General features: G+C 35.0%; 1 protein-coding gene across 13 annotated transcripts in view; it reads left to right on the forward strand.

The window, feature by feature from the left end:
* The window catches only part of ROBO2 (roundabout guidance receptor 2), a 1,629,349-nt gene that overhangs the window by 1,460,668 nt on the left and 144,361 nt on the right, over nt 1-24,320 (forward strand). For all 13 annotated transcript variants that reach the window (XM_045851089.1, XM_045851086.1, XM_045851087.1 and 10 more), the window contains 3 exons: nt 2,431-2,588; nt 4,730-4,850; nt 16,810-16,948. In XM_045851089.1, coding sequence (XP_045707045.1) covers nt 2,431-2,588; nt 4,730-4,850; nt 16,810-16,948 — 418 coding nt within the window. The remainder of the gene's footprint in view (nt 1-2,430; nt 2,589-4,729; nt 4,851-16,809; nt 16,949-24,320) is intronic.

Genomic DNA, 24,320 nt, shown 5'->3' on the forward strand with positions numbered 1-24,320 from the left:
TTGAGAGAAAGAAAGAAGAAACACATTTTATTAGCTCAAAGACTTAGAGTAAAAGAAGTGGTATCGCTAAGCAAAAAATGAATTAACTGAATACTATACAAACCCCAAAGAGCATTTTACAAGTTGAAGAGGGTACAGTACCAATTATCCTATTATCTCAACTTACTCTCTGGGTGAGTAGTCTAAAAGCCTGAAATTACAGTTGATGTTAGATTTCTTGGCTTCATTTGCAAATTGGAGTCATTTTCTATTTTTGTGAATGCTATAAACACATGTTATATTGTTTAAGGGAGCAGTCCTTAGTTTGTTATGATATTTTTCTCTTTTTTGTCCCCTCATGTCAAAGGACCTTTTTTTCCTTCATTTATCTTGTTGCTCTTTGATGTGGAAGTGTGTTTCAGAATGACTTGAGGTGGTCCTAAGTATATTTGAGCAGAGGACTTGTGGGCATGTCATTTATTAGAAGACCAGCTCTGGAGAAGGTCCTGCAACTGGCCAGATGCATCATTTTGGAACAGATTGAGGGCTGGCCAAAACACCATTTGCTGCCAATAGCAGATATTGTAGGGGTGCTCACCACCCTGTTACCATATTTTTGCACGTCTTAACATTGCATAAATAGGCAGCTGTTCTGGATTTAGAATATAAATGAGTTACCAGCTTGCTCTCCCTGGAGGATTTACCTGCAAGAGGGAACCACAAGCCTCTTCTCATCCCCCTGCCGAATGTCGTATTGAAATGCACACTTCTCTCAGCTCATTCAGAAGCAAATCCTCACGCAAATAAATCACACCTTCCCTGCCAGTTAGACAAAAGAACAAAAAAAAAATGTGCAGTTCACCATGGCAAAATGGAGCACATTTCCTTAGCAGCGAAAGCAGTAAATTAATCAGCTTATAAACTGAGAGTGAGCAATTTGTGCTGAATTCTTTCTTACTGCTCCTTCAATAGGAGACAAGTTTCTCTAATCTCGTAAAGGGCCTTGACTTCATTAAGATGGGAACAGTGTTAAAGGAGGTTTTGCAAAAGACAAGAAAAGCAAAGCCCAAAAAGTCACTCTGTGGTCTCTGAAGCTATTTTCAAGACAGGAGATTTCTATTTATTTGGAGAATGACAATTAACCTAGAGACTGGGCCCAACAAAGAAGGAGAATCTTGAGGGGGTCTCATTGCAGGACATCGAAGGCAGCTCGTTTGGCCTGATCCACATTTACAGCAGTTAACTCACATAACAGGCTGGCGCCAGCTGCCTCATTTTTATTTCACTTATATATATATATGTGTGTGTGTGTGTGAAAATGCATATATAATATGTATATATAATATGTGTGTATACATGTATAATACAAGTACATATACACATACCTGAATTTGAGTGTATATGTTTGTTTGTTTTACCCATATGCACACTTAGGAAACACACTTGTCAGTGTTGCAATATCAAAGAATAGAAAATGCCCAGGAAGTTAGGGAAAACAGAGGCAATTTAGGTATGTGGTATATTAGCTATCTGAACTACTTTTTTTAATGTTTGCCCTTATTTGCTAAATAAACTCAGTGTTCTGCAATCTGATGGGGCCAAGTTATTTCTGTAGGCTTTCTATCTTGCCAGAGGAAGAAAGCGCACAGAGATAGATAGGTGACATTTGGAGAGCCAGGCATGCCAGATTTTCGGAGGTTACAGCAGAGGTCCAACCTGCTGTTCTCCTAATGAAAGGAGGGGAAATTCAGACTGGCAAAACTGCTGTAAGGGATATCTCTGCTCCGAGTGTCACGCTGCCCAGATGTCACTCGGCAGGTGGAGATGCAGAGAGAATGAAATGTAGCTCTGTGTATGTGGGTGCTAGTGCGTTGCAGGGGGAACAATGAGTCTATCTTCTGAAGTGTGAGGAAAACAGTGTGGCTCTTGTCCATACTCACATCATGAGGAACGGCTGTCTCAGAGACTTCTCACCCCACTTTCCCTCCCAGACAGGCGTGCCTTCATGCTCATAGACCCTGTGCACACAACTTGTTTCAGGGTTTTAAGTATAATTTGACAATTTATTTTAATGTATTTATATACATGTATGTATGTATGCTTTCAAAATAGAAAATAAGATCATACTACATAAAGTTTTGTACCTTGAGTTTTTATATTATTATGAATAATATAATAATTCATGAATTGTATCATGAACATTACTTGCCTTATTTTCCTTAGACTTATCTTCTTTTTTTTAATTTAGATTTTATAGCGAAGATACATTATCATAGTCAGCCATTTTCCTGTTCGTGAACACTTAGATTGGCTCTAGAATATTTTAAGTTGGACCTGGCTGTCAGTAAATGTCCTGGCAATTTTTATGAGAACAAAGTAAGTTACCTTTCGCAAGAGAAATCTAAAGGAACTGTCATTGACTTTTCTTTTTCTATGATTGTTTTTCTTCAGTGCTGCGAGATGACTTCAGGCAAAACCCCACAGATGTCGTAGTGGCAGCTGGAGAGCCTGCGATCCTGGAGTGCCAGCCTCCCCGGGGACACCCAGAACCCACCATCTACTGGAAAAAAGACAAAGTTCGGATTGATGACAAGGAAGAAAGAATAAGTGTGAGTTAACCTAAAATGAATGCCTAGAGAGATTGAATAGCGAGTCTTAAAATTCACATATTTTATTTTTTTATATACTGTTAATAACATCGTCAACCTGCATTTGAATGCTAACTACTTTTTCCACTATATTGAAAGAACTGAAAAAAGGGAACCAAAATCGATAATTTTGGAATGAGGTTTCAAGAGACAAAAATTGTGTAAACCACTGTACATAATAGATTAAGAATTTTATCAACTTGAGTGTATGAATATATTGTTTGGTTCAGTATTATAGTGTTAGCCCTTTTAAAGATTTTCAAAATTCCATATAGTCCAGGTGTCTATTATCTTTAAAAACTCAAAAAAGTGAAGATATTTTTTCTTATGTCCACCTTGTGATTGCATCATAAGACCACATTAGAGGTCATAGCATATAATTATGTGATTCTGGCTTGAACTGTTGACACTCTAAGGATCTGCAATGCCCCTGAGAATTTGGTTGCTAATGATCTGTGCTTGGGTACCAAAGTTATGAAAATGGACTCCCAGTGATGGAGTAAAATCAATGTTCAAGGGTTTCTACCTTATGTTTGTATTGTTTAGCTTTTGCTTTGTAAGACACCACCTCAAAACATAGAGGCTTATAGTTAACTATTTCATTTAGACTATGAGTGTGTGGGTAAGCTGATTGCTCTTCCCTCTGGGCCAGCATGGCTGATTTTTGCTGGGGTTTCTCATTCTTCTGTGGCTTTTTCTAAAGATGTGCTGACAGCTAGATGATCTAGGATAGCCTTACTAACGTGTCTGGCAAATGACCCTCAGATGGGCATCATCCTTCTTCTCTTCATGGCCTTTAATTTCCAGCAGGCCAGCTCAGGCTCGTTCCCATGGTGATCTCAGGGTTCCAACTACAGCAAGAGAAGGCATGTCCCAATGTGCAAGCACCTTCCTTCTACTGAAAATGTGCTTTAGTTCCATCAATCAAATCAAGGCATCTTGCCGAACTCAGCTTCAAGGGGAGGAGACGTAGCCTCCATGGTCATTTTTATAACTCAGAGTCCATTATGCTCTACTATATATAAGAACACATCGATAGTCTTTTCTTCCCAGGTAAAATTTTTAAAAAGTTGAAAATTACTTTCTATGATATGACAAGTTTTAAAGCCTAAAATATTTCTGATAAAATTATACCTACTTGAGTTTTGTTTGCCTGTGAATTTAAAACTTAACAACTGAAAGGAGCACGTTCTTATCTCATATCTCTTTAAGAATTCTAAATCACGGTGAAGTGAAGATTGTTGAATTAGGTAAATACAAAAAATAAAATAAAACACCAAGATTCGAAAGGAAGCTATGAGTTAATGATACACTGACCAAAAACCTAATTTTCCTAATTCTTCTTTAATATCTTCTTTAACAAACATACAGTTTAACGTAATTACATTTGTTTATTCAGTCAAATGCTTCTTATTTAAGAAATTTAGAGAGAAGATATTAAAAACCAATGATTTGTACCAACTCACAGTCATCATTTAAAACACTGGATTTGTTTTTGTCCAACCTACTCTACTCTTCAAAAATTATCTCACAAATAAAATTAAGGTGAGACCAAGATAATTAATATGAACAACTGAAGATGTAAGTTCCACTAGCACAAAAATTTTATATTTGGATTATTACTGATGCTCAAGTGCCTAGAAAACTGCCCAGCCCATAGAGGAATTCATTAAATACTTGTGCAATCCCTCTGCGTCCTTTGGTTTTCATTTTATTATCTAAAGCAGATATTCAGTGTCCCTTTCTTATGACAAATGCCAATAATGATTCATCCAACCAAATTGCAGGGTGAAGACCAACCATTGGTATTTAATGGGGGTGGGTGGTCACAAGAGTCAAAACAAGATCAGGAAGGGGAGGAAGACGGCCTTACAGGAGCATTCCCTAGAGAGGGAGCTGGAGGCTTATACTGGGGGAGAATTGAACAGAAGAAAGGACACATGCAGATGTCAAACCAGTGGGAAAGTTTGAGTCTTAGACACTCAGCTCGCTCTTTTAGGGAAAACGAATGTGGTACTTAAATATTCAAAATTATTTATTAGTGACTTTTCCTTTCCATTCCCTTTTCTCTTCTTTCTTTCTTCTTTATTTACTTTTAACAGATCCGTGGTGGAAAACTGATGATCTCCAACACCAGGAAAAGTGATGCAGGGATGTACACCTGTGTCGGCACCAACATGGTGGGAGAGAGAGACAGTGACCCAGCAGAGCTAACTGTCTTTGGTAAAACTCTTTTACATTATGAATTGCTGTTTATATTAACTCATCCTTTGTTTTCAGGTGTTGTAAACAAAGGCTCCTTATCACTGAGGTGAGCAGTGACAGACTGGAATCTCCTTGTTTTCCTGTTCTGTCTCCAAGGAGAAATCTTTGACATGAAGAAAAATAAAACATCTGAGATGTTAATTCACCTACTGAATTTATGTACTTATAGAATTTTACCTTTCATCAGAATGTAAACAATTGTTCTTTCTCAAAAGTTGGTTGATATATTATGTTTTTCTAAAATTTGGCATTTGTCCTGTTATGATGCATTTAACAGAAACCTATTATGTGCAAGTAAAGGGATTTTTTTAAAATTAGACAGTATAGTACAAAAATATTTCAGTTATTATATACTTTTAAAATTTCAAATGGATGTATTTGGAGTTTTAGCTTATTAAAAGACTAGCTGGATATATATATATATATATATATATATATATATATATATATATACATACACACACACACACACACACATATATACACACACACACAATCAAAATTAGAAAGAAAAATAAACTAGTTTGCTATGTATTTGTTTCTTCAACTTTAAGAACTAAAGTCCTCTTTAGCGAAAGTAATTTAATTAATTGGTTAAAACCTGATAGATCTGTATCACAGAAATAGTGGAGAAAGAATTAAGAAGGAGAAAATTGTGGATAATAAAGATGACTGAGTAAAGTAAGGAAAATACTTCAAGGCAGCTGTGAAAAATTGAAAGAGAAATAAAACGACAGAGAAGTGGGGACAAAGATTCTAAAAATCCTAGGAAATGAAACATTTCCTTTAGTAGATAGCAAAGCCTCGTTCACATCTCTGTACAGAGATGTGTATATTAAGTACACACACACGCACACACATGTGTATACACGCACACTTAAGTATATTTGTATGTGCTAATATCTATGTTTTAATAGAAGATTTCACTATTGCAGATACTATATGATTTTCTTTTCAACATACAAGAGATAATTATGATTTTTAAATTACTTTTTTGTGCAAATAAAATAACTTTCTGGTCCTATGCATGATATGATAAAATCTTATTTTTGATCATTATTCTAGAACACACCCAAGGGTAGTACTAGAATCCTGCATCAATCCCTAAAGAAACTTGTTCTGTTGTTTGGGAAATGCCATTCCAAGGTACAAAGGAAATGCCATGATGCAAAAAACAGCCATAGTTTGATTTCCATTACATTGAGAGCATTAGGATGTGCTTTATGAATATGTACTAGAACGCAGGCCTCTCTTTTCAATCACTCTGAGTACTGAGTAATCTCTGGTAACACCCCTTGCAGATACTAAACAGCTTGAAGTCCCAAATGACAAAGCCAGGAGAAACCCCATAATTCATTAAAGGAATTGAAGAGTAAAAATAAAATTGTTCAAAGTGTGTATGTAAATTTCTGTCCTGTAGAGCTCAGGCAAGCATCAGTTTTCCTTTAAATTTCACGCAGTCATCTGTAAGAGTACCAAAATGTGTTTCATCTATAATGAATAAAATACAGTTTTGTCTGGCACTACATAAAATTAGTGGTCACTTAACATTAGCATTGAAAACCCACAAGTACAGCCCACAAGAAGAATATTCTATTTAAAGAAACACTCATGCTATTTTTCCGTAATTACCACAAGCTTTGGAACACAAAATTTTTGCATTACAGCAGCATTTACTTCCTTCAGAAAGAAATTGAGAGTGTTGAATCCCTTTACCCAAGCAATTAGACTTACCAAAATGCAACTGTGTTATGAAATATTTACCTAAAGACATGATGGAAATACAGGAGATCGCTAAACATGTCAGGAGTTAGAGGGGAGCTTCTAAATTATTTTGAAAATAGCTATAAACTGAAGAGATTGAATTTGTCTAGAGGCACTTCCTCTGGAAGAATTGATTTAAGAAGCTGAGAAACATTTATCTGATGGTTTAAACTAGCCAGAACTGACCTAAGGGGTTATACGAACAATATTAAATTATGGGGAAAAACTAAAATTCCATCATTGATAAGAAAACAACATCTAAACCCAGAAATGAAAGATACAAACTGTAGTGATGGCCTCAGGCCAGATTGGGACAAGGGTTGCCTGAGAGGGGGCCCTTCTGCACCTTTACCCCTTGGTTGTTGGAGAAAATAAAGTAACCCGTGTACACACTAGAATGAGGCCTTTTTAAATTTTGTTCTGGTGCTTTTGCACCTAGTACATGTTTTCTGTTAAACCTCTTTATATTTCATCATTGTTAGAATTATCACCTGTGATCTAAGTTTACAAAAGTAAAGCTGATTACAGGTTCCCGCTCCTCTCTATCAGTTTTATTTTCATGTAGCAATAAGTCTGCTTTAGAAAACCTGGCCACTAAACCACTCCGTACTTCCAGGACATTTTTTAAAGATTGCGTTTACTTGTTTTTAGAGAGGGGGAAAGCAGGGAGAAAGAACAAGAGAGAAATATTGATGTGAGAAACATCAGTCAGTTGCTTCTCGCACACACCTTGACCAGGGACGGAACTCACAACCCAGGCATGTTCCCTGACCAAACCAGCAATCTTTTGCTTTCTCAGACAACGTTCAGCCTACTAAGCCACACCAGTCAGGGCTATACAAAGTTTTTAAATGTTCTTTGCAACCCAGTCTTTTCTTTAAGATATGTAACACAGAAAAAGTAACTGATAATATTTAATTGTTCAAAAATACAATTTCTTTATAAATGGCAGGAAAAAAAGGAAGGGGAAATGCAATATCATAGCCATCTGCAAGTATTTTGATTCTCAAGTAAGCAGTCTTGGACTTAGATGTTTTTCTTTTGAAAATTGTAACATATTTTAAAGGTCTGCCCTTTAGACAAAGACATGATCAATGTAACTTAATCGTCAAACTGTTCCTGTACAATACTCTGTGAATCATTTATTGTTCTTTAATATTTGCTGGCCATAAAATCACATCCTGGTAAATTAGGAAGTAACAAATCTAAAAATTATACACAGGCATCATAGTGTAAATGGACACATATCTACAGGAAAGTCTAGATGCCTTTACAAAGAATACTTCCTAGCACTTTATATATGTCAATTAAGTTCCCAAGATCCTAAAGACAGAAAATTGAGTTAAATTACACAATTAAATTTATAACTATGGTTAGCTTTTGGATATCTGTTATCCAAAATTTAACTGGTATTAAAAAAACAACCAAAAATAACCTGAATAATTTTCAAATAATTTTTAAATGTTTATCAAAGTAATACGTGAAAAAGATGCCATATTTTACATTTCTAATGGACACTAGAGATATTGCAAGACTTACAATGAAAAACAGAAAAAATTTGTCCCCTCTCCACTTTCACTGCCCCTTCCCACACACATACTCCTTATCTTTAAACACTCCTGAACACCTGTTTTATCTTTTTCTTCTGGAATTTTTTCCCTATTTCTAAATATTACTTCTTCTACAATTTTACACATTATTTTGATTTCCTACTTTGGAAGATGATGATTGGGGCCCACTCTACTCCCTGTCCCACCTTCTCTCCTCCACTTTCCCTTCTTTTGGTCCTTCCCCTATATAATGCCTTTAGAAACACTGATCATGTCAATATTCAGAATTTGAGAATTTATTAGAACAGTATAAATATAGACTGTGAGCCGAGTGTTATGATATTATTGTGGCATTTCTTTTCTGGTACAATATTTGTTCTCCTTTGAATGAAGAATAAGCACACTTTTTTGTTTATTTGTTTGTTTGTTTTTTTGCTTATGTTCATGTACACCTATCAGGAATTCTTCTAGAAATCTGTAAAAGAATGTTTAAATTCCTCTCAATTTAATTTCACTAATAAATCCACCCTTGGTCTTCCTGGAGGCTTTAGACTACTGGCCCAGTCCAACTGGGCAACTGCTGTGTAGGTCTACTCCACAAAATTCATCTTCAAATTTACCTTCCCTGTTCTCTGATGCTGGGTTTCCTTCATCCTGCATCCTTTGTGTTTGTCTTGGGTAACTCCTACCTGTTTCTGCTTCTTGCTTGACTGGAGCCTAGAGCTCATTGCAGACCAAATGCCTTTATTCCATCCAAAACTCAACTGATATTTTGGCTGCTTATAGAACTGTAGTTTGAAAATATATATATTTGCTCAAAATATTAAAGTGCCTGTCCAATATCATTTATCTTCCACTGTTGTTATTGAGAGACTACTTTGCTTCTGAGCCCTGTGTGATCAGTTTTCCTTTTCTCTCTTTCTTTCTTTTTTATTTTGTACTCCTTTTTACCCTAGTGTTCTAAAATGTTACAATACTGTGCTTTGGTTTGGCACTTCATTTTTTTCTTCTACCCCTTAGACACTCGGTGAGCAGTCACACTCAAAAAAATATGTATCCACATAACTCAATGAAATACCCCCTATATTTTTTCTATTCCATTTCTCTGTGAAGCACATATTCAGGACTTAGATATTAAACCCTCTCAGTCTTTTTTTCTCTATTTCTTCCCTATTTATATCATTGCATTCTGGTTCTCATGGATGTTTTAACTTCTCTTGTGTCTCAGGATTTTAGAAACATTGTTTACTTTTTAGTAAAATTTACTTGTGATGCTTTCTTGCTTTTATTTCTTCAGAGTTTCATTTTTCCTTTCTACCCTGCCTTGTTCACTCTTTTACACTGGAGGCTTTCTTCCACTGTGGTCGGGTGATCTGTTGTTCACTGACATTTAATTTTTGTTCGCTGAAATGACTATTGGGGACTGTCAGCCAATGACTATCGTGGTAGGATAATCAGATTGGGAACTAGCGATTTTATTAGGGATTAGGACAGAGTTTGGGGCTGATAATGTTGATTTTCAGGTTTGGATGAGAAATAATAGTTGATGTCCTGAGTGTAGTTGAGATACTCAGAGACAGATTTATAAGGGAAGATATCTCAGAGCCAAACCTCAGGAAATATCTAAGTTTTACATATAACCTATCACCTTCATTTAAGAATGCAAAACATAGGGTAGTAAAACCCACATGATTGTTGGGAACCACACAGTTTTTAAAAATAATGTTTACTTGCAAACTTTAAAACAGTGAAAATCTATTCACTTATTTAACAAATATTTCTTCAGCACCTACTATGTACCCAGCACTGGTTCCATGTGATATGTGTAGACATGCGCCCTGCTCTCAGTGGGCCTCTCATATCATGTTATCAGCAGTAACATAAATCCTTGCCTCTAAAACAAGGTGAGAACGGCATGTGCATATTTTTTTCTTCTAAAAACATTTACCTATTTTTACCTTTGCTTCACAGGATGATTTCTATTAGACAAAGAAAATCCTTGGCAAGAAATGAATGCAGCCAGGACTTAGTGAATCACATTCAGGCAGCCTGAGCATTATCATTCAGTCCATTCTAGTAAGGCCCAATACTTTACACTGTTATGGCTATCATAACACATGTTTCTTTATATATGCCCAGTCAAATAAAAGGGGGTATTCAAGGGCTAGCCATCTGACCTCCCAAATTCATAGATACTGCAGGGTGGCAGGTCCCTCTGGGCCAGCTGTAGTTAAGATAGCTCTAAGGTCCTTTTATTGCATAGCCTTGGTCTTATAGGAATTAAAGGACTCTACCTATATGATTATTGCCATAATACTATTTTTATAATGACAAGCAAAGTTTCTTTTAAAATTGTTAAGGTGTTTACTATAGCTGTCATGGCATAGCCATTTATAATTTTACAGCCATATTCAATGACTGAATACAGTTGAAAAGAAAAATTTGTTTACTACTGGGCACTTAATTATTTTCATTGTAGCATATATATAAGAAACGAGATATTTTGTTACCACATTCTAGATTTATAGTATTGTGTGTTATGGTGAATATTTTCTTTTCTATTATTGACATAATTACAATGAAATTTAGCATCTATTTTATAACAGCCACATACAAAGTAGGATTTTTCTAGAATACCAGTTGGAAACTATACTGACCTGACTTTTTGAGAGCTGTACTTTACACAGTACCACACTGTGAACAACACTGCTGTCCCAAGAGAGATTAACCTTGTAAGCAAGTTATGCAGGTGATTCAAAGCCAGTTAATCTCACTTTTTAAAAAAATGTTAATTGCATTGGCAAAGACATTGCCTCTGATCACTCCATATAATTAGGGGTCTGGCCATTCAAAGGGACACTAATCTAATTGATAAACAGTCAGCTAACAGCCCTTGAGATTTCTTGCTGTTTTTCAATATGTGATCGGACATAACATGGAAAAATCAGTGACCTTATTTTGACATGCCTTAAAATGGTTTGTTCATTATTCAGTAGTTCAAGATGTTTCATATATATTTATTTTAATTGTTCAGAGTTCCTTGGGATGAAACTCCATGGGTATTAATGGATATTGAGTATTAACAGCTTCCTGAATGATTCTCTTATTAACTTTCTAATCCTTCTAAATTTGTGTATCTTTGGAAATGATTTTGCCACAGGCAGTTACCTCCAAGACACTGCTTTCCAATTTTTATATGTGTCTAAAATGACATGGCTTTGCAGTCAGCTTATGATAATAGTACCCAGAGCAAAAGCAAAACATTTAAACTACATTTCTGCCTGTACAACTTTTTTAATCTTTACTATTCATGTTTCTGATTCTCAAATTGTCAAGAAATAAAAGTCAAGTCAAAGAAACTGAAAAACAGTTTTTAGAAAAAAGTATTTCCATTTAAATAAATAATAGACCAAATTAGACTTTTTAACATACAGTTTTTATAGGTAGTTAAAATTTCAAAGTAGAACATGGATGTAGTATAATTATCAGAAAGCAATTGTAATAATGAATAATATGATTTAGAGATAATTGTTTTAATGAGTGCTATGGAAATTCTTGGAATAATACTTTAAAAGTTGTGCTAAACTGCAATGTATTAGTAAATTTTAATGATACTTTGTTGGAAGGCATGCTGAAGATATTCAGGAATAAAACCCCTCTGAATGTATCATGAGTATGCAAATGACTTTTATCTGGCTTATTCTTTGTATTGTCCAGTTTTTTATCAATTGAACTACATTTCCATCATGAGCCAATGTTGGGCTTCCAAAAATTCTACGTCACATACTCTCCTGTGGTTATCCAGTTGCTAGCCAACTAGACTTTGCTTGAGGGCAGAAGGGAATAGAGAAGGTTCATCTGGATATCCTCCACTCCCACTGAATTCATCAGAGCAGCAACAGGAGATCCTGTATCTTGCTTCTTCTCAAATTTATAAGTCAGGTGCTTCCACATGTCTCCATTGAAAACAGTGTGGCTTGGAACATGTATGAAAGTATTATTCCATGTATGTAAAAAAAAACTCAGGAATCCTGATCATTTTCTCCAGAGAAAGAGTCAACTTTAGGTTTTTGACAAGTCTAACATGAAGTTTGCCCTTCAGATCAATCATACTCTATGTTACCATTTTGTAACTAATATCATGTTTAAGGAAGCATATGAAATCTTTGCCTGAAAATATTCATGTATGATTTAATGGAACCAGTCTCACATACCATCCTGCAATTTATTTTAAAGTCAGCATCATGGCATGAAAATTTTCTGTTACGTAAAGAGATAGATAGCTTCAATATTACAATGATTTACTACTATTTTTTCAGTGTATGAATTTGCCCCAATTTATCCTAAAACTTTCCATTTTCCAATACTGTTATGATGATCTTTATGTGGTTCTTATTTTTTGTTACATTTAACAATTATCAAAGTTATTCTTCTGTATTTGCAGTGTCTGCAAGTAATAATTATTTTGGTTCTTCTCTAATACACACAGTTTTCTTCTATGTCTTAATTGATTACTAATGTCAGCATGTCCATCTTGTTCCTGATTTTAACTTGTTCCTGGTTTGACTTTAGAGTTTTACTTTTAAAACAATTTTACATTTAACTTCTGATAGAGTATCTTCATCATGCTTAGGAAGTTTCTTTTGATTCCTTCTTCATTTTGAATATTTAATGTAAGAGCTTTTCTATACCTACAAAAGTAAACATTTTTATTTTTCTTTTCCTCTCTTTTATGTAAGACATCTTCTATATCTTTTTATCTGAGAATGCATTTGACTTCAGGTAACAAAATCCTGAATAATGATGGCTTAAGCATAAAGGGTTCAGGTTGTCACAGCTACCATTTCTATAGTAAAAGGATACACATGCGCACATACATGCATACACGTACCCCATCTATCCCCAACAGTTCTTCCAGTTTTCTACATGGAAACTTGAGTATCTTTTTAGACTTTTTCTCTTCAGCATCTCCTTCTGATTAATCACCCAGTTCTGATATCTCTTTATTCTGTTCCCTTTTCCATATCCCCAGAACCACATTCTAAGCTGAAATAATTTCTTACAGTGATAGTGTGACCCAATTCACTGTTTTATATTTCCTCTTCTAATTCATCTTTCACAGATCTGCCAAAATGACCTTTTTTATCATAGCCTTATTCAAAATGTTGCTGTCTTACCTAAAATTCTTCAACAACTCTCCATCAGCTTCAGGGCAGAACTCATTTTTTCTTGACATGGCATACAAGATTCTTCATGGTCTTGACCAGCTTTATCTCCTACTGCCTTTTTGATGAGACCATGCTGCTGGTTTTTCACCAGCTACCAGACTTAAAGCCTGGCCTAGGAGCAGCTGTATTAACATGATCTGCACAAATGAGTAGATAAGGGAAAGACTTCCTCTCAGCTCATTCATCTGTCCTAGGCCAGCTTGTAGTTAAATATCCCCAGATTATTTGTCAATCTCGAGTGATATCACAAGTGGCTTAGCTCTTTTTTAACATTGGGCTATTGCAGCTGTTAGATTGAATGAACATCTCCAAAGGATGGCAAAGAGAAAGTCAACTTTGTGATCTAAACTAATTATTCATTTTTGTTAATAACATTCCTAGCACTCATAGGAGATATTGATCCTATTGCCTATTTGCTGCCAAAAACAATCACTCAGTATCAACTACGCCAGCATGAAAATAGTTGTTTGGAGCACATAGTGTCCAGAGTTCAAAAGGAAAACACTAAATCCTTCTATCCAACATGCAGATTTTTTCTGTTGTGAAGGGAGCACACTTAGCTGCTAATTTATTCTCCTACCTAAAATTAGTAGTAGCAAATTTTTATTGTTGTTCAGTTAAAGTTGTCACACCTTTTTCCCCATTGCTCTCCCCTGCCGATCCCCCCCACCCTGCTCCCACAGTCAATCCCCACCCCACGTCCATGCCCACAAGTCCTCTGTTCCTATTCCCACATTTTTGTGGATTAGTTCTAAATTTTGCATTAGAACACTCTTCATGATAAAAAAATCTTATTTGCCTTGTTTTATGACTGTGGTTGGGATATTAAATACAGCTCCTGGAGCATATGTATGTCTGTGTTTTAAAGAAAATTTTCACCCTGGCTGGCATAGCTCAGTGGATTGAGTGCAGGCTGGGAATCAAAGTGTCCCAGGTTCGATTCCCAGCCAGGGTACATGCCCGGGTTGCAGGCCATAACCCCCAGCAACTGCACATTGATGTTTCTCTCTCTCTCTCTCTCTCTCTCTCTCTCTCTCTCTCTCTCTCCCCCGCCTCTCTAAAAATAAATAAATAAATAAAATCTTAAAAAAATGAAAAAAAAAAAGAATTGTTAAATTATATTTAAAAAAAAAAGAAAATTTTCATCTCAATTGTCACCTTCATCATAGAGAGATATGATTGCCTTCCTTCTGACTACCAATGATGGTTGGCTTTATTGCAATAAAATGCCAGCTTCTAATTTATACATTTGTTTTATAAATATGGATCTTTAGTCAATAAAGTCATACATTTTCACTCTACATTCTTAACATACATTATTTGTAATGATTTATTTTCTTTGAAGTTTTCTCATTAAATATGTTTCAGTTTTTATGGCACTATATTCACATTCTTAAATTGTGTTTGAAACTAAATTCCTAAATGTCTAAATAGAGCCAGATAAACTGGTCAAGTCCTATGGGTTTCACCTTTCTTTCCTTTGACTTTTCTTTCTACTTCAATAACTGGCACCATTTTGGGATTTTTTATGATTTGCAGACGTGCTAACAAAATTTAAATGGTAATTTAAACTATCATAATTTGACAGTTATCAAAAGGGAAGAAATTAGACAAGGAATTTAAGTGTTTAGAGAAATATGAAACTACCTTTTGTTTTATATTTCTCTTATAAGGTGAGATTCTTTACTTTTTAAAATTTAATCTTTCTTGTATTTTTTCCATTACTTACATAGTCCCATTATACCCACTCCCACCCGCAGCAATCACTATGCTGTTGTCCATGTCCATGAGTCCTTTTTCCTTTTTGCTCAATCCCTCCACCCTCTAACCTCCCTCTCCACCCCTCCCACCAACTAGCTGTCACCTGTTCTCCATCTATGAATCTGTCTCTGTTTTGCTTGTTAGTTCAGTTTGTTCATTAGATTCCACATGTGAAATCATGTGGCATTTGCCTTTCTCTGACTGGCTTCTTTCACTTAGCATGATGTTCTCCAGATCCATCCATAGTATTAAGAAGGGTAAAATTTTCTTCTTTTTATGGCCAAATAGTATTCCATTGTGTGAATGTCACATAGTTGTTTTATCCACTCATCTACTGATGGGCACTTTGGCTGCTTTGATATCTTAGAGATTGTAAATAATGCTGCAGTGAACACAGAGGTGCTTATATTCTTTTGAATTAGTGTTTTTGGGTTCCTTTGCATATGTTCCCAGCAGTGAGATTGCTAGGTCAAAAGGAAGATTTTTAATTTTGGTGGATATCTCCATACTGCTTTCCACAGCATCTGCACCAGTCTGCATTCCCACCAAGAGTGCAGAATGCTTCCCCTTTCTCCACATCCTTGGCAACACATGTTGTGTGTTGTTTTATTGATGGTAATTTACATGATCATAATTTGACAATTATCTAAAAGGAAAGAAATTAGACAAAGAATTGAAGTATTCAGAGAAATGTAAAACTACTTTTTGTTTTGTATTTCTCTATATGTTAAGATTCTTATGGGCAGATATTTTTTCCTAGCTTTCTATAGAGCAGTGCTAGAATGCAGATTAATAATGCTAGGTACAAATTAACAACAAAGGGATAAAGGACAGAAACACTGAAGCAGAATACAAGAGAAATAAACATAAAGGTTAAGTAAAGAAAAAAATGGCAAACATTGGGAACACTTAGGAGAAGATCATTGGAAGTGACCTTGGAAAAGTATATATGACAGTAAGTTTAAAATAATTAAAAATGAATGCTTTTTTATTTAAGAAATGAATCAGTTTGACAGGTTTTTTTTTAATTAAAAAAAAAACAGAAATCTCATAGACAGCTTTCCATACATGAAATGAGAACATTCATGGAAGTATTGGGTCCTTTTTAAATGATAGCCTACCTGGGGAAATTTAAATAATGCTTATCTGCAAAAACACAACTCTTTTTGTTTTCTCTAGCATTCCTAATGGAATATTAATGTGTTTCCTTTTTGATATTTTTCATTAGTTTCAGCTTCTAGCTTTTCCATTTTGAACCATTGTAATAGATTAAAATAACCATTTTTACATCTTTCCTCATTGCTGTGGAATTCAATGTTTAGATTTTTTATGATAGGGTCTACATGATTTAGCTTAATAATGCACTGAAGAATCAATTTATTATTTTTCCCAAAAGTTTATATAGTTTTACATACATGCCATAGCTATTTCTGTGTTTCATAATATTTATTGAATTTAATTACATTGTATTTATAAGTTCTTTTCAAGATATAGCTGAGATACAGAGTTAAGTACCTATGTACCAAAAGTAAACCACAATTTTCCTATGCTTTTTCCATGTTGTACTTAAAATATGCATGATATTTATTTTATTTTACTTTTTTTTCTCTTAAGAACGACCCACATTTCTCAGGAGGCCAATTAACCAGGTGGTGCTGGAGGAAGAAGCTGTAGAATTTCGTTGTCAAGTCCAGGGAGACCCTCAACCAACTGTGCGGTGGAAGAAGGATGATGCAGACTTGCCCAGAGGAAGGTAAGACCATCCCATAACTGGAGATTTGTTAGATAATCACTGAATAATCAGGAAAGAAAAAATAGCCCCAACTGCACCACAAACACTCTTAGATCTTGGTGTATAATTTTCACATATGTGATTTTTGCATGTGAGCCACATAGTTGCTATTTTATATGCTGAAGTCTTCCAGGTCCTGATGTCACTCTTTAACTGAATTTTCCCATAAATACCTGATCCTCCATTTCATCGAGTATCCCTGACTCTCAACATTCCTCACTCGCATTCTTTTGCATGATCCCTTACGGGGTCTGTCATTCTATTGCTGCCCAGTACTTGCCTACCCATTCCAATTGCCTCCTGCAACTACTGCTCTGTTGCCATGATGCCTCAGCCCACACTGGGCAGTGTGTGCCTTCCCTCACTGCCCTGAGAATCCCTAATGCAAGCCTGCTGGTGGCAGCTGACTAGAGGGTCTAGAGTAAGGGAGAGATCTTGTTCAACACAGTCCTGAAAAGCAGCAAGTAGCTGAGTTAACATCACTCTCCTCATAGGGAATTTCTCACTGAGGGACTTTCTGCGTCACTTCTTCACCTGCCATATCTTCATGGAGAATCTGTCCTCTATCTCTTTTCTCTTGTTCTTTCACCAGGCCCCCAAAACCAGTCTATCAGCTCTCTAGGGTAAGTCCAAAAATGCTCATCATCATTGATAAAAATGAATTTAAAATTTTTGTCTAAATTTTTCCAAGACCTTGCCCTTTATGATCAAATAAATAATCAAGTGTTTGCTTTTTCTATATAATGAGCAAGTCTAGTTTTAAGATTTGTTTTGCCTTCCTCTGAGGCCTAGGTTCTGAAACTATAGCCATCACATGTACTACAATCATAAAATTTCACTTTCTGCTTTTTTCTATTTTGTTCATAAAAAAAGAAATTAGTTTTCATTCAACCGACTGAAAATAAACATGCTTTCAGAGAAGTCATTTGCCTTTTATGTGCTTTCACTGGCACTGCTATCAATTCCTGGATTTATAACTTCATTTCAGTATCTCAGTTTTATATATCCTTAGGTCTATGATACTATACCCTCTAAACAAATACAATCAGCAGCACCAGCTTCAAATTGACCAAACATGTTAAGTAGTAAGTTAGAGGTTTTTTTGCAAACTATAGGAAGATAAGTGAAAATTTGAATTCAGTTAATTATTCAGCCTAACTAGTGGGGCAAGTTGCCTCTGTGTTTCTTTTGTCACTTCACTGTCAAACATCTAATTTTAAAGGATGGTTATTGGGAGAAGTTTATGAATGTGAGGCTCCTCGTGCCTTCTCAGTGGAGAAGCAGGTTAAAAAGTAGTAAGTAGTGAGCCCTGGCAGGGTAGTTCAGTTGGCTGGAGCATCATCCCAATGTGCCAGGGTTGCAGGTTTGATCCCTGATCAGGACACATATAAGAATCAAGCAATGAATACACAATAGTGGAACAATAAATTTCTGTCTCTCTCACTCTTTCTCTCTCTCATCAGTAAATAAAAAAATTTCAAGTAATAAGAATTTATGGAGTTGAGTTCTTAGTATTCATCCTCTCTGTATAATCAGTACTTTTCCTGATATTTGAAAGCACATAATACATAATTTTTAAAGGATGATATCTTCTAAGATTTAGAATTAAGAGACTAATTATATAACAAAATTTAGCCTGGTGTAAATATAGGTCAATTTTCAATTACTGGGAGTAAATAGCCTTGTTAAAAACAACCAACCAGACATCAACAAAAATCCCCTCACTTTGGAATAACTCTGGATTTGTAGAAAAGTTACAAAGATAATACAGATAATTCCTATATACCCTATACCTATTCTTCCCTATTGTTAACATTTTTCATTGCTATGAAACTCTTCTCATTCCTAGTGAACAAATGCTAATATATAATATGTATTTTTATATTATTTTGATTTCACCATTTTTTTCATTAATGTCTTATTTCTTCTCCAGGATTCTGTCAAGGGTATTTAATTAGTTGAATATCATAAGGTACTACATTTAGTTGGCATGTTTTCCCAGTCCTCTCTGGCCTAGGACAGGTTTTCAGTATTTCCTTGTCATTATGACCTTGGCAGTCATCAAGCCTACTGGCCAGGTATCCCTAAAATGGGGTTTGCCTAGTGTTTTGTCATGACTAGACTGAGTTTGTGGGATTTTAGGATGAGAGCCCCAGAGAATGCCTTTTTTATCCCTTGATATCAAGGGTTACATGACATTGAGGGTTACATGATATCTACATGGTGATCTTGCAGTTTTTAATGCTTAAACACTATCCAGTTGACAAAGACTTCAAAAACAAGAAGTATAAGAGTATATTGCATTTTAAAGGGCCTGTGTCTTTGAATTAAGCTAAACTAAAACTTAAACATAGTTTGATTTGTTCCTATATTGCTCTAAGTCAGTGATTTTCGACCAGTGTGCTGCAACAAGTTTTAAAACATGTGGTACCTGACGGTGTGACCAAGAGCACTGACCTCTTTTCCCTGAGAGTATCAAGTAAAAAAATGACAACAGCCAGTACAACAATAGCTGTCCAGTGTGAGTGAATCAAAATTATACCTGTTTTTTGACACATTGGCAAAAAATGTTGTTTGGTATACCACAGAATTTTAATATTTAGTTGATGTATTCCATGAGATGGGAAAAAAAGTTGAAAATCACTGCTCTAGGTGTTAGGTCATAAACCTGACAACTTTAGTTGCTGTAATATTCTCCAAATCTTGACAAGTCCATTTGCTATAAGGTTCAAATAATACATACAAATCAAACAAAGGCATTAAAACTCCGTGTCTAGAATGTGTGAAATACAGTCCTCCAAAGATAAGGTTGAAACTAAGAAATCTTAGCCCTGCTAACCTTTCTTAGAACATTTTTATATGTTCAGGCTCCTGATTCTTCCGTTCCTGGTATGGGAGTACTGCAGTGCTTTGTGTGACCAGCTAAATATTTTTAAAGTAATAACCAAATGGAAATGCTGTGTAAGCTTTAAATTGTATGTTAGAAAGGCTTAAAGCAAGGATCAGTGAAATATAGAAATTGAGGTCAGTATTTTTATCATGATAGATGGCATGTACTTTTTCTTGAATTCTCAATCTTTAAATGGTATTTTTAAAGAAGCTTATTCATTCTTACATTTGGGTGCATTAGCATAATCTTCACTTATGCATAGTGAGGGGGAAAGAGACCTCTTTACTCAGTGAGGAATAACAGAAATGACTTTTAACCAACCATAGCCTAAATAAACAACATCGATTCTATTACATTATTTTAGGTCTCAGACCAGGGAGATGGCCATTGTTCTTGTGTGAGCAATTGTGAGGAGTGGTGTGGAGGATGGCATTTCTTTGGCTTCACATTTAATGTAATTTGAATGAGGTTTGTGTAGTGGTTCACTCTTAACACATTTATAGTAAAGCTTTGTAGGGCAGCTGCATAGCCTGTAATTACTATGTAAGTAATATATGACTATTTTTCTTTTGGAGACAAGAAAGCTTTTCAATTCAAGTTTAAATGTATGAAACGCTGTGATAGCTATTTAAACCTTCAACACAGAAGTTATCTGTGCCAACCTTTCAGTAACCAGAGATGAATTAAGGGAGTATTTTTTTTCCTTTCCCATAAAAATATATTTTTTAAGTAATACCCATATGCCTCTTTCTTTGATTTAGCCTTAAGCTCCTACCCTTTCTCAGTAACCATCTTTAATGAAATCAATGAAACAACATACCTTTGCTGAGTAGTATTAAGGGCATTTGAAAAATATTTTCTTATCCATGCCTGAGGACGTTTTTTTCACTGCTTTTTCGAGGGAGAGAAAGGGAGAGAAAAATACAATGATGTGAGAGACATCAATTGATTCCCAACCATATGCCCCCGGACTGGACATCACACCTGCCACATACGCATGTGCCCTCACTGGGAATCGAACCCTCAACCTTTTGAGATGATGCTTCAACCAGCTGAGCCACACTGGTTAAGGCAATACATTTTTTGATTAGATGAATGTTTCAGAGAGATGAGGAAAGTATTAGTTTTCAAGACTAACAATAATTCTGTTGACCAACCAGGAAAATTTATTATATATTTGGATATTTTCCATATGGCAAAGGGATAAAACAGCAAGGAGACTTCATTTCTTATATACTACCATTGAAATATTAACTGCTTGCAGAAACTTATAAGATACTATTACTTCCCAGTTGAAGATTTCAGAATTTTATTTCCCATTCTTCAAGACCATGTCAAGTATCAATTATCTTTTTTTCCAGAGGATCATACTATATATGTGCTCAAGTAAATAAACACTGGCTTATCTTGGTGAAAAGGATTTTATACACCAATATGAAAATATGCCATGGCTAGTGTGGCTCAGTGGATTGAGTGCTAGCCTGTGAATCAAAGGTCTCTGGTTTGATTCCCAGTTAGGACACATGCCTAGCTTGCAGGCCAGGTCCCCATTAAGGGACTCACAAGAGGCAACCACACATTGATGTTTCCTTTTTCCTCCCTTCTTTGCCCTCTCTCTAAAAATAAATCACAAAATATTTTTTTAATGTGAGTAGGGGGAACAAAATGAGGAGATAAGGAGAATTACCTTTTAGAGTTCATGATGACTATATTTTTTAGAAGTATGTATTTTTTTCTTAAACCATAGTTTAAATTATAGAAGGTACACTTTTGCATTTACTTACATTCATTACTGTTTGTAAAGTCCATTGCCAGTCTGTGAAAAAAGTCATTTTAAACAAAGTAAATAGTAAATATGCTGTTGTTATATGTTAACCCGATTGGATGATGTAGGCAAATATTTACATACTCAATACATTTAAGAAAATCAAAACTGAGGTAATCCTTGTTTCTTCCTTGGGTACCAGTTTTCTTTCTCAAGCAAACCAAGAGGTTTTTGCTAATTAATATAATTAAACTTTTATGATGAAGTGCCTTCAACATACCTTTTCAGAAAATGTTTCATCTGATAGAAGTTGCCAGCATTTATAATAACTGACTCGATATACCTGCCACCTTAGTCCATGTCCCAGGATAACACAGGGATCTTTTATATTATCACTATACCAAAATTTTAAAAAATCCATATTTATACTTATATACTGCAGTGCTATGAAAATATTATATTACATTAATATAAAAGAAACAGAATATAATAAATTTACAACCAAATAAATAAAATAAAATTGAAATATAACAATACTACAGTATTCTTTTCTGTTGCTTATTAGGATGGAAAAGAACAATATCCCTTCTCAGAATTTCTGTAAGAAGTAGAGTGATTAATATAATTGCAGTTTCTTATCTATGCTGGTTAGTGCAGTTTGCATTTTCCCTAATTATTAGCAGTTTTTTAGAAGTCTGTAAACAGGAGATTTAACATAGTCCATCAATCATGTAATTATTGGTACATTATGATTAGTTAGCTCTATGTATTTCTTATTTTATTTTTTATTTAATTTCTAAACTAACTCTAAAGTGACACTAACTTCCTTAATAAGGATCTAAGTACAGAAAGGAATATTCATAATAGCTTGTCAGAGAAGAAAGGAAATACAATATGCCATTTACATTCCTATATATGCCTTTAAACTCTAAATGCAGTTGATGGCTTATCCATAGTGAATATAATTCATGAATATTTCATAAAAATAGAAAAGAGACTAAGGAATAAGAGTTTCAAGATATATAGTATAAAATTCTATCAATTTTCCTGAACCCACTGATAAATTCCTTTTTCGAAAGTGCAAATCTATTTTAAGAGAGACATTTTAGAGTTCTTAGTTTCATAAATGTGAGATTCAGCTAAATACATGATTCCTTAAGAAAAGGAACTGAATAGAACCACTTATAATTCCCCTTTTTACACTAAATGGCCCTGTCCACTTAGCCCTGGAAAATGTTCTTGTGTTAATTGATTGGAGGCTCCATTGTTTAGAGCATGTGCTTCTGGGACGCAGACATGCTGAACAGCACCCCGTCACCCTGCTGAGGAGATGGGCCTTCTTCACGTACAGTGTGGGCTTCAAGGACATGTGGTAATTTGGACTCCTGATAAATAACCATGCTGATTAGGTTGACTGGTCAAGATTGGTCAATTAAAATGGCTTTTGAAAAAGCAGGGGAAATTTGAGAGCAGGAGAAAAGCAATATATATACAACATCGTATGTGACACCTGGAGAGTGGACCAGTCACTAAGATTCACAAATATAAAGAAAAGTGTAAATGAATATTCCATGATTTTTCAGCTATACAGATGTCTTAGCCATTTCTGTCTGAAAAAAAATAGTACTACATTGACAGTTACCATGAGGTTTCTATATAAAGCAGCCACTAGCAGAAAGAATATTTGGGCTGTTGTCAGAAATGTTAGACATTAGGGTTGTTTTGACATTTTTTGATTATTTATCCTTTTAGTTACACTCCCATGTTCTGGAAATGATGTTTGACAGATTCCTCTACCAGTAGCTGGGAGTGTGACCTTGAAGAAGCTATTTATGCTCTTTGTATTTTACATCCTGTTGATATGGACCAGCAACAAGACAGGACTGATGATTAACCTGTGCTTTGACTCATTTGTACGGGGTGAATAACTATGCCATCCATTCTAACTCAAAGTGTTATTAAAATGATATAACTAATTCCAAGCACTGTAAACACTATGTAGTGGATGCACAGAACAGGTGTTCTGTTCCAGGATTACAGATTTAACTGACTGGTGGCATTTACTAGTAATACAAGTAACTACAAGAAAAAACATACCTAAGGCTGAAAATATAGACTATACAATTTTATGGATACTCTTTTTTTTTGGCTAATTGATTTCTAAAGAAATAGATATAATATTATTGATTTAATAAATAATATATTTTGCTTTTAAATGACTTAGATTCATTTATAAATTGTACTGCCAGTTTGCCAAGCCTGGGAGTTGCCACCAATTTTTCTACCTCTGGGGGATTGTACATGATCCAAATATTGTATTCTAGCCCCAGTGCAATAAAACATCTAGGTTGGGACTTTCAAATTTCACACTTACACTGTATTGTTTGTCTGCTGGTAATAAGAAAATCACTACTTTTATAGGAAGATTATGTAATGATAAAAGGTACATGCTTTTGGAGGATTTACTGTTTGCCATGAACACTTCTAAATGCTTCCTGCAGACATTAATTTCATTATTTTAAAGAATAGTGTTCCAGCATCATATTAGTTTCATTTAAGGAATATGGTAACAGAAGCTTAAAGCAGTTTCCAAAGACACATATTAATAGATTTTAGGGCCAGGACTTGATAGAATCTGTCCAGTATGAAATCTGTATTTGAAACTAATGGGCTTCCTA

Source organism: Phyllostomus hastatus, unplaced genomic scaffold (genome assembly GCF_019186645.2).
Source record: "Phyllostomus hastatus isolate PE091 unplaced genomic scaffold, TTU_PhHast_1.1 phas_contig_86, whole genome shotgun sequence".
Lineage (NCBI taxonomy): Eukaryota > Metazoa > Chordata > Mammalia > Chiroptera > Phyllostomidae > Phyllostomus > Phyllostomus hastatus.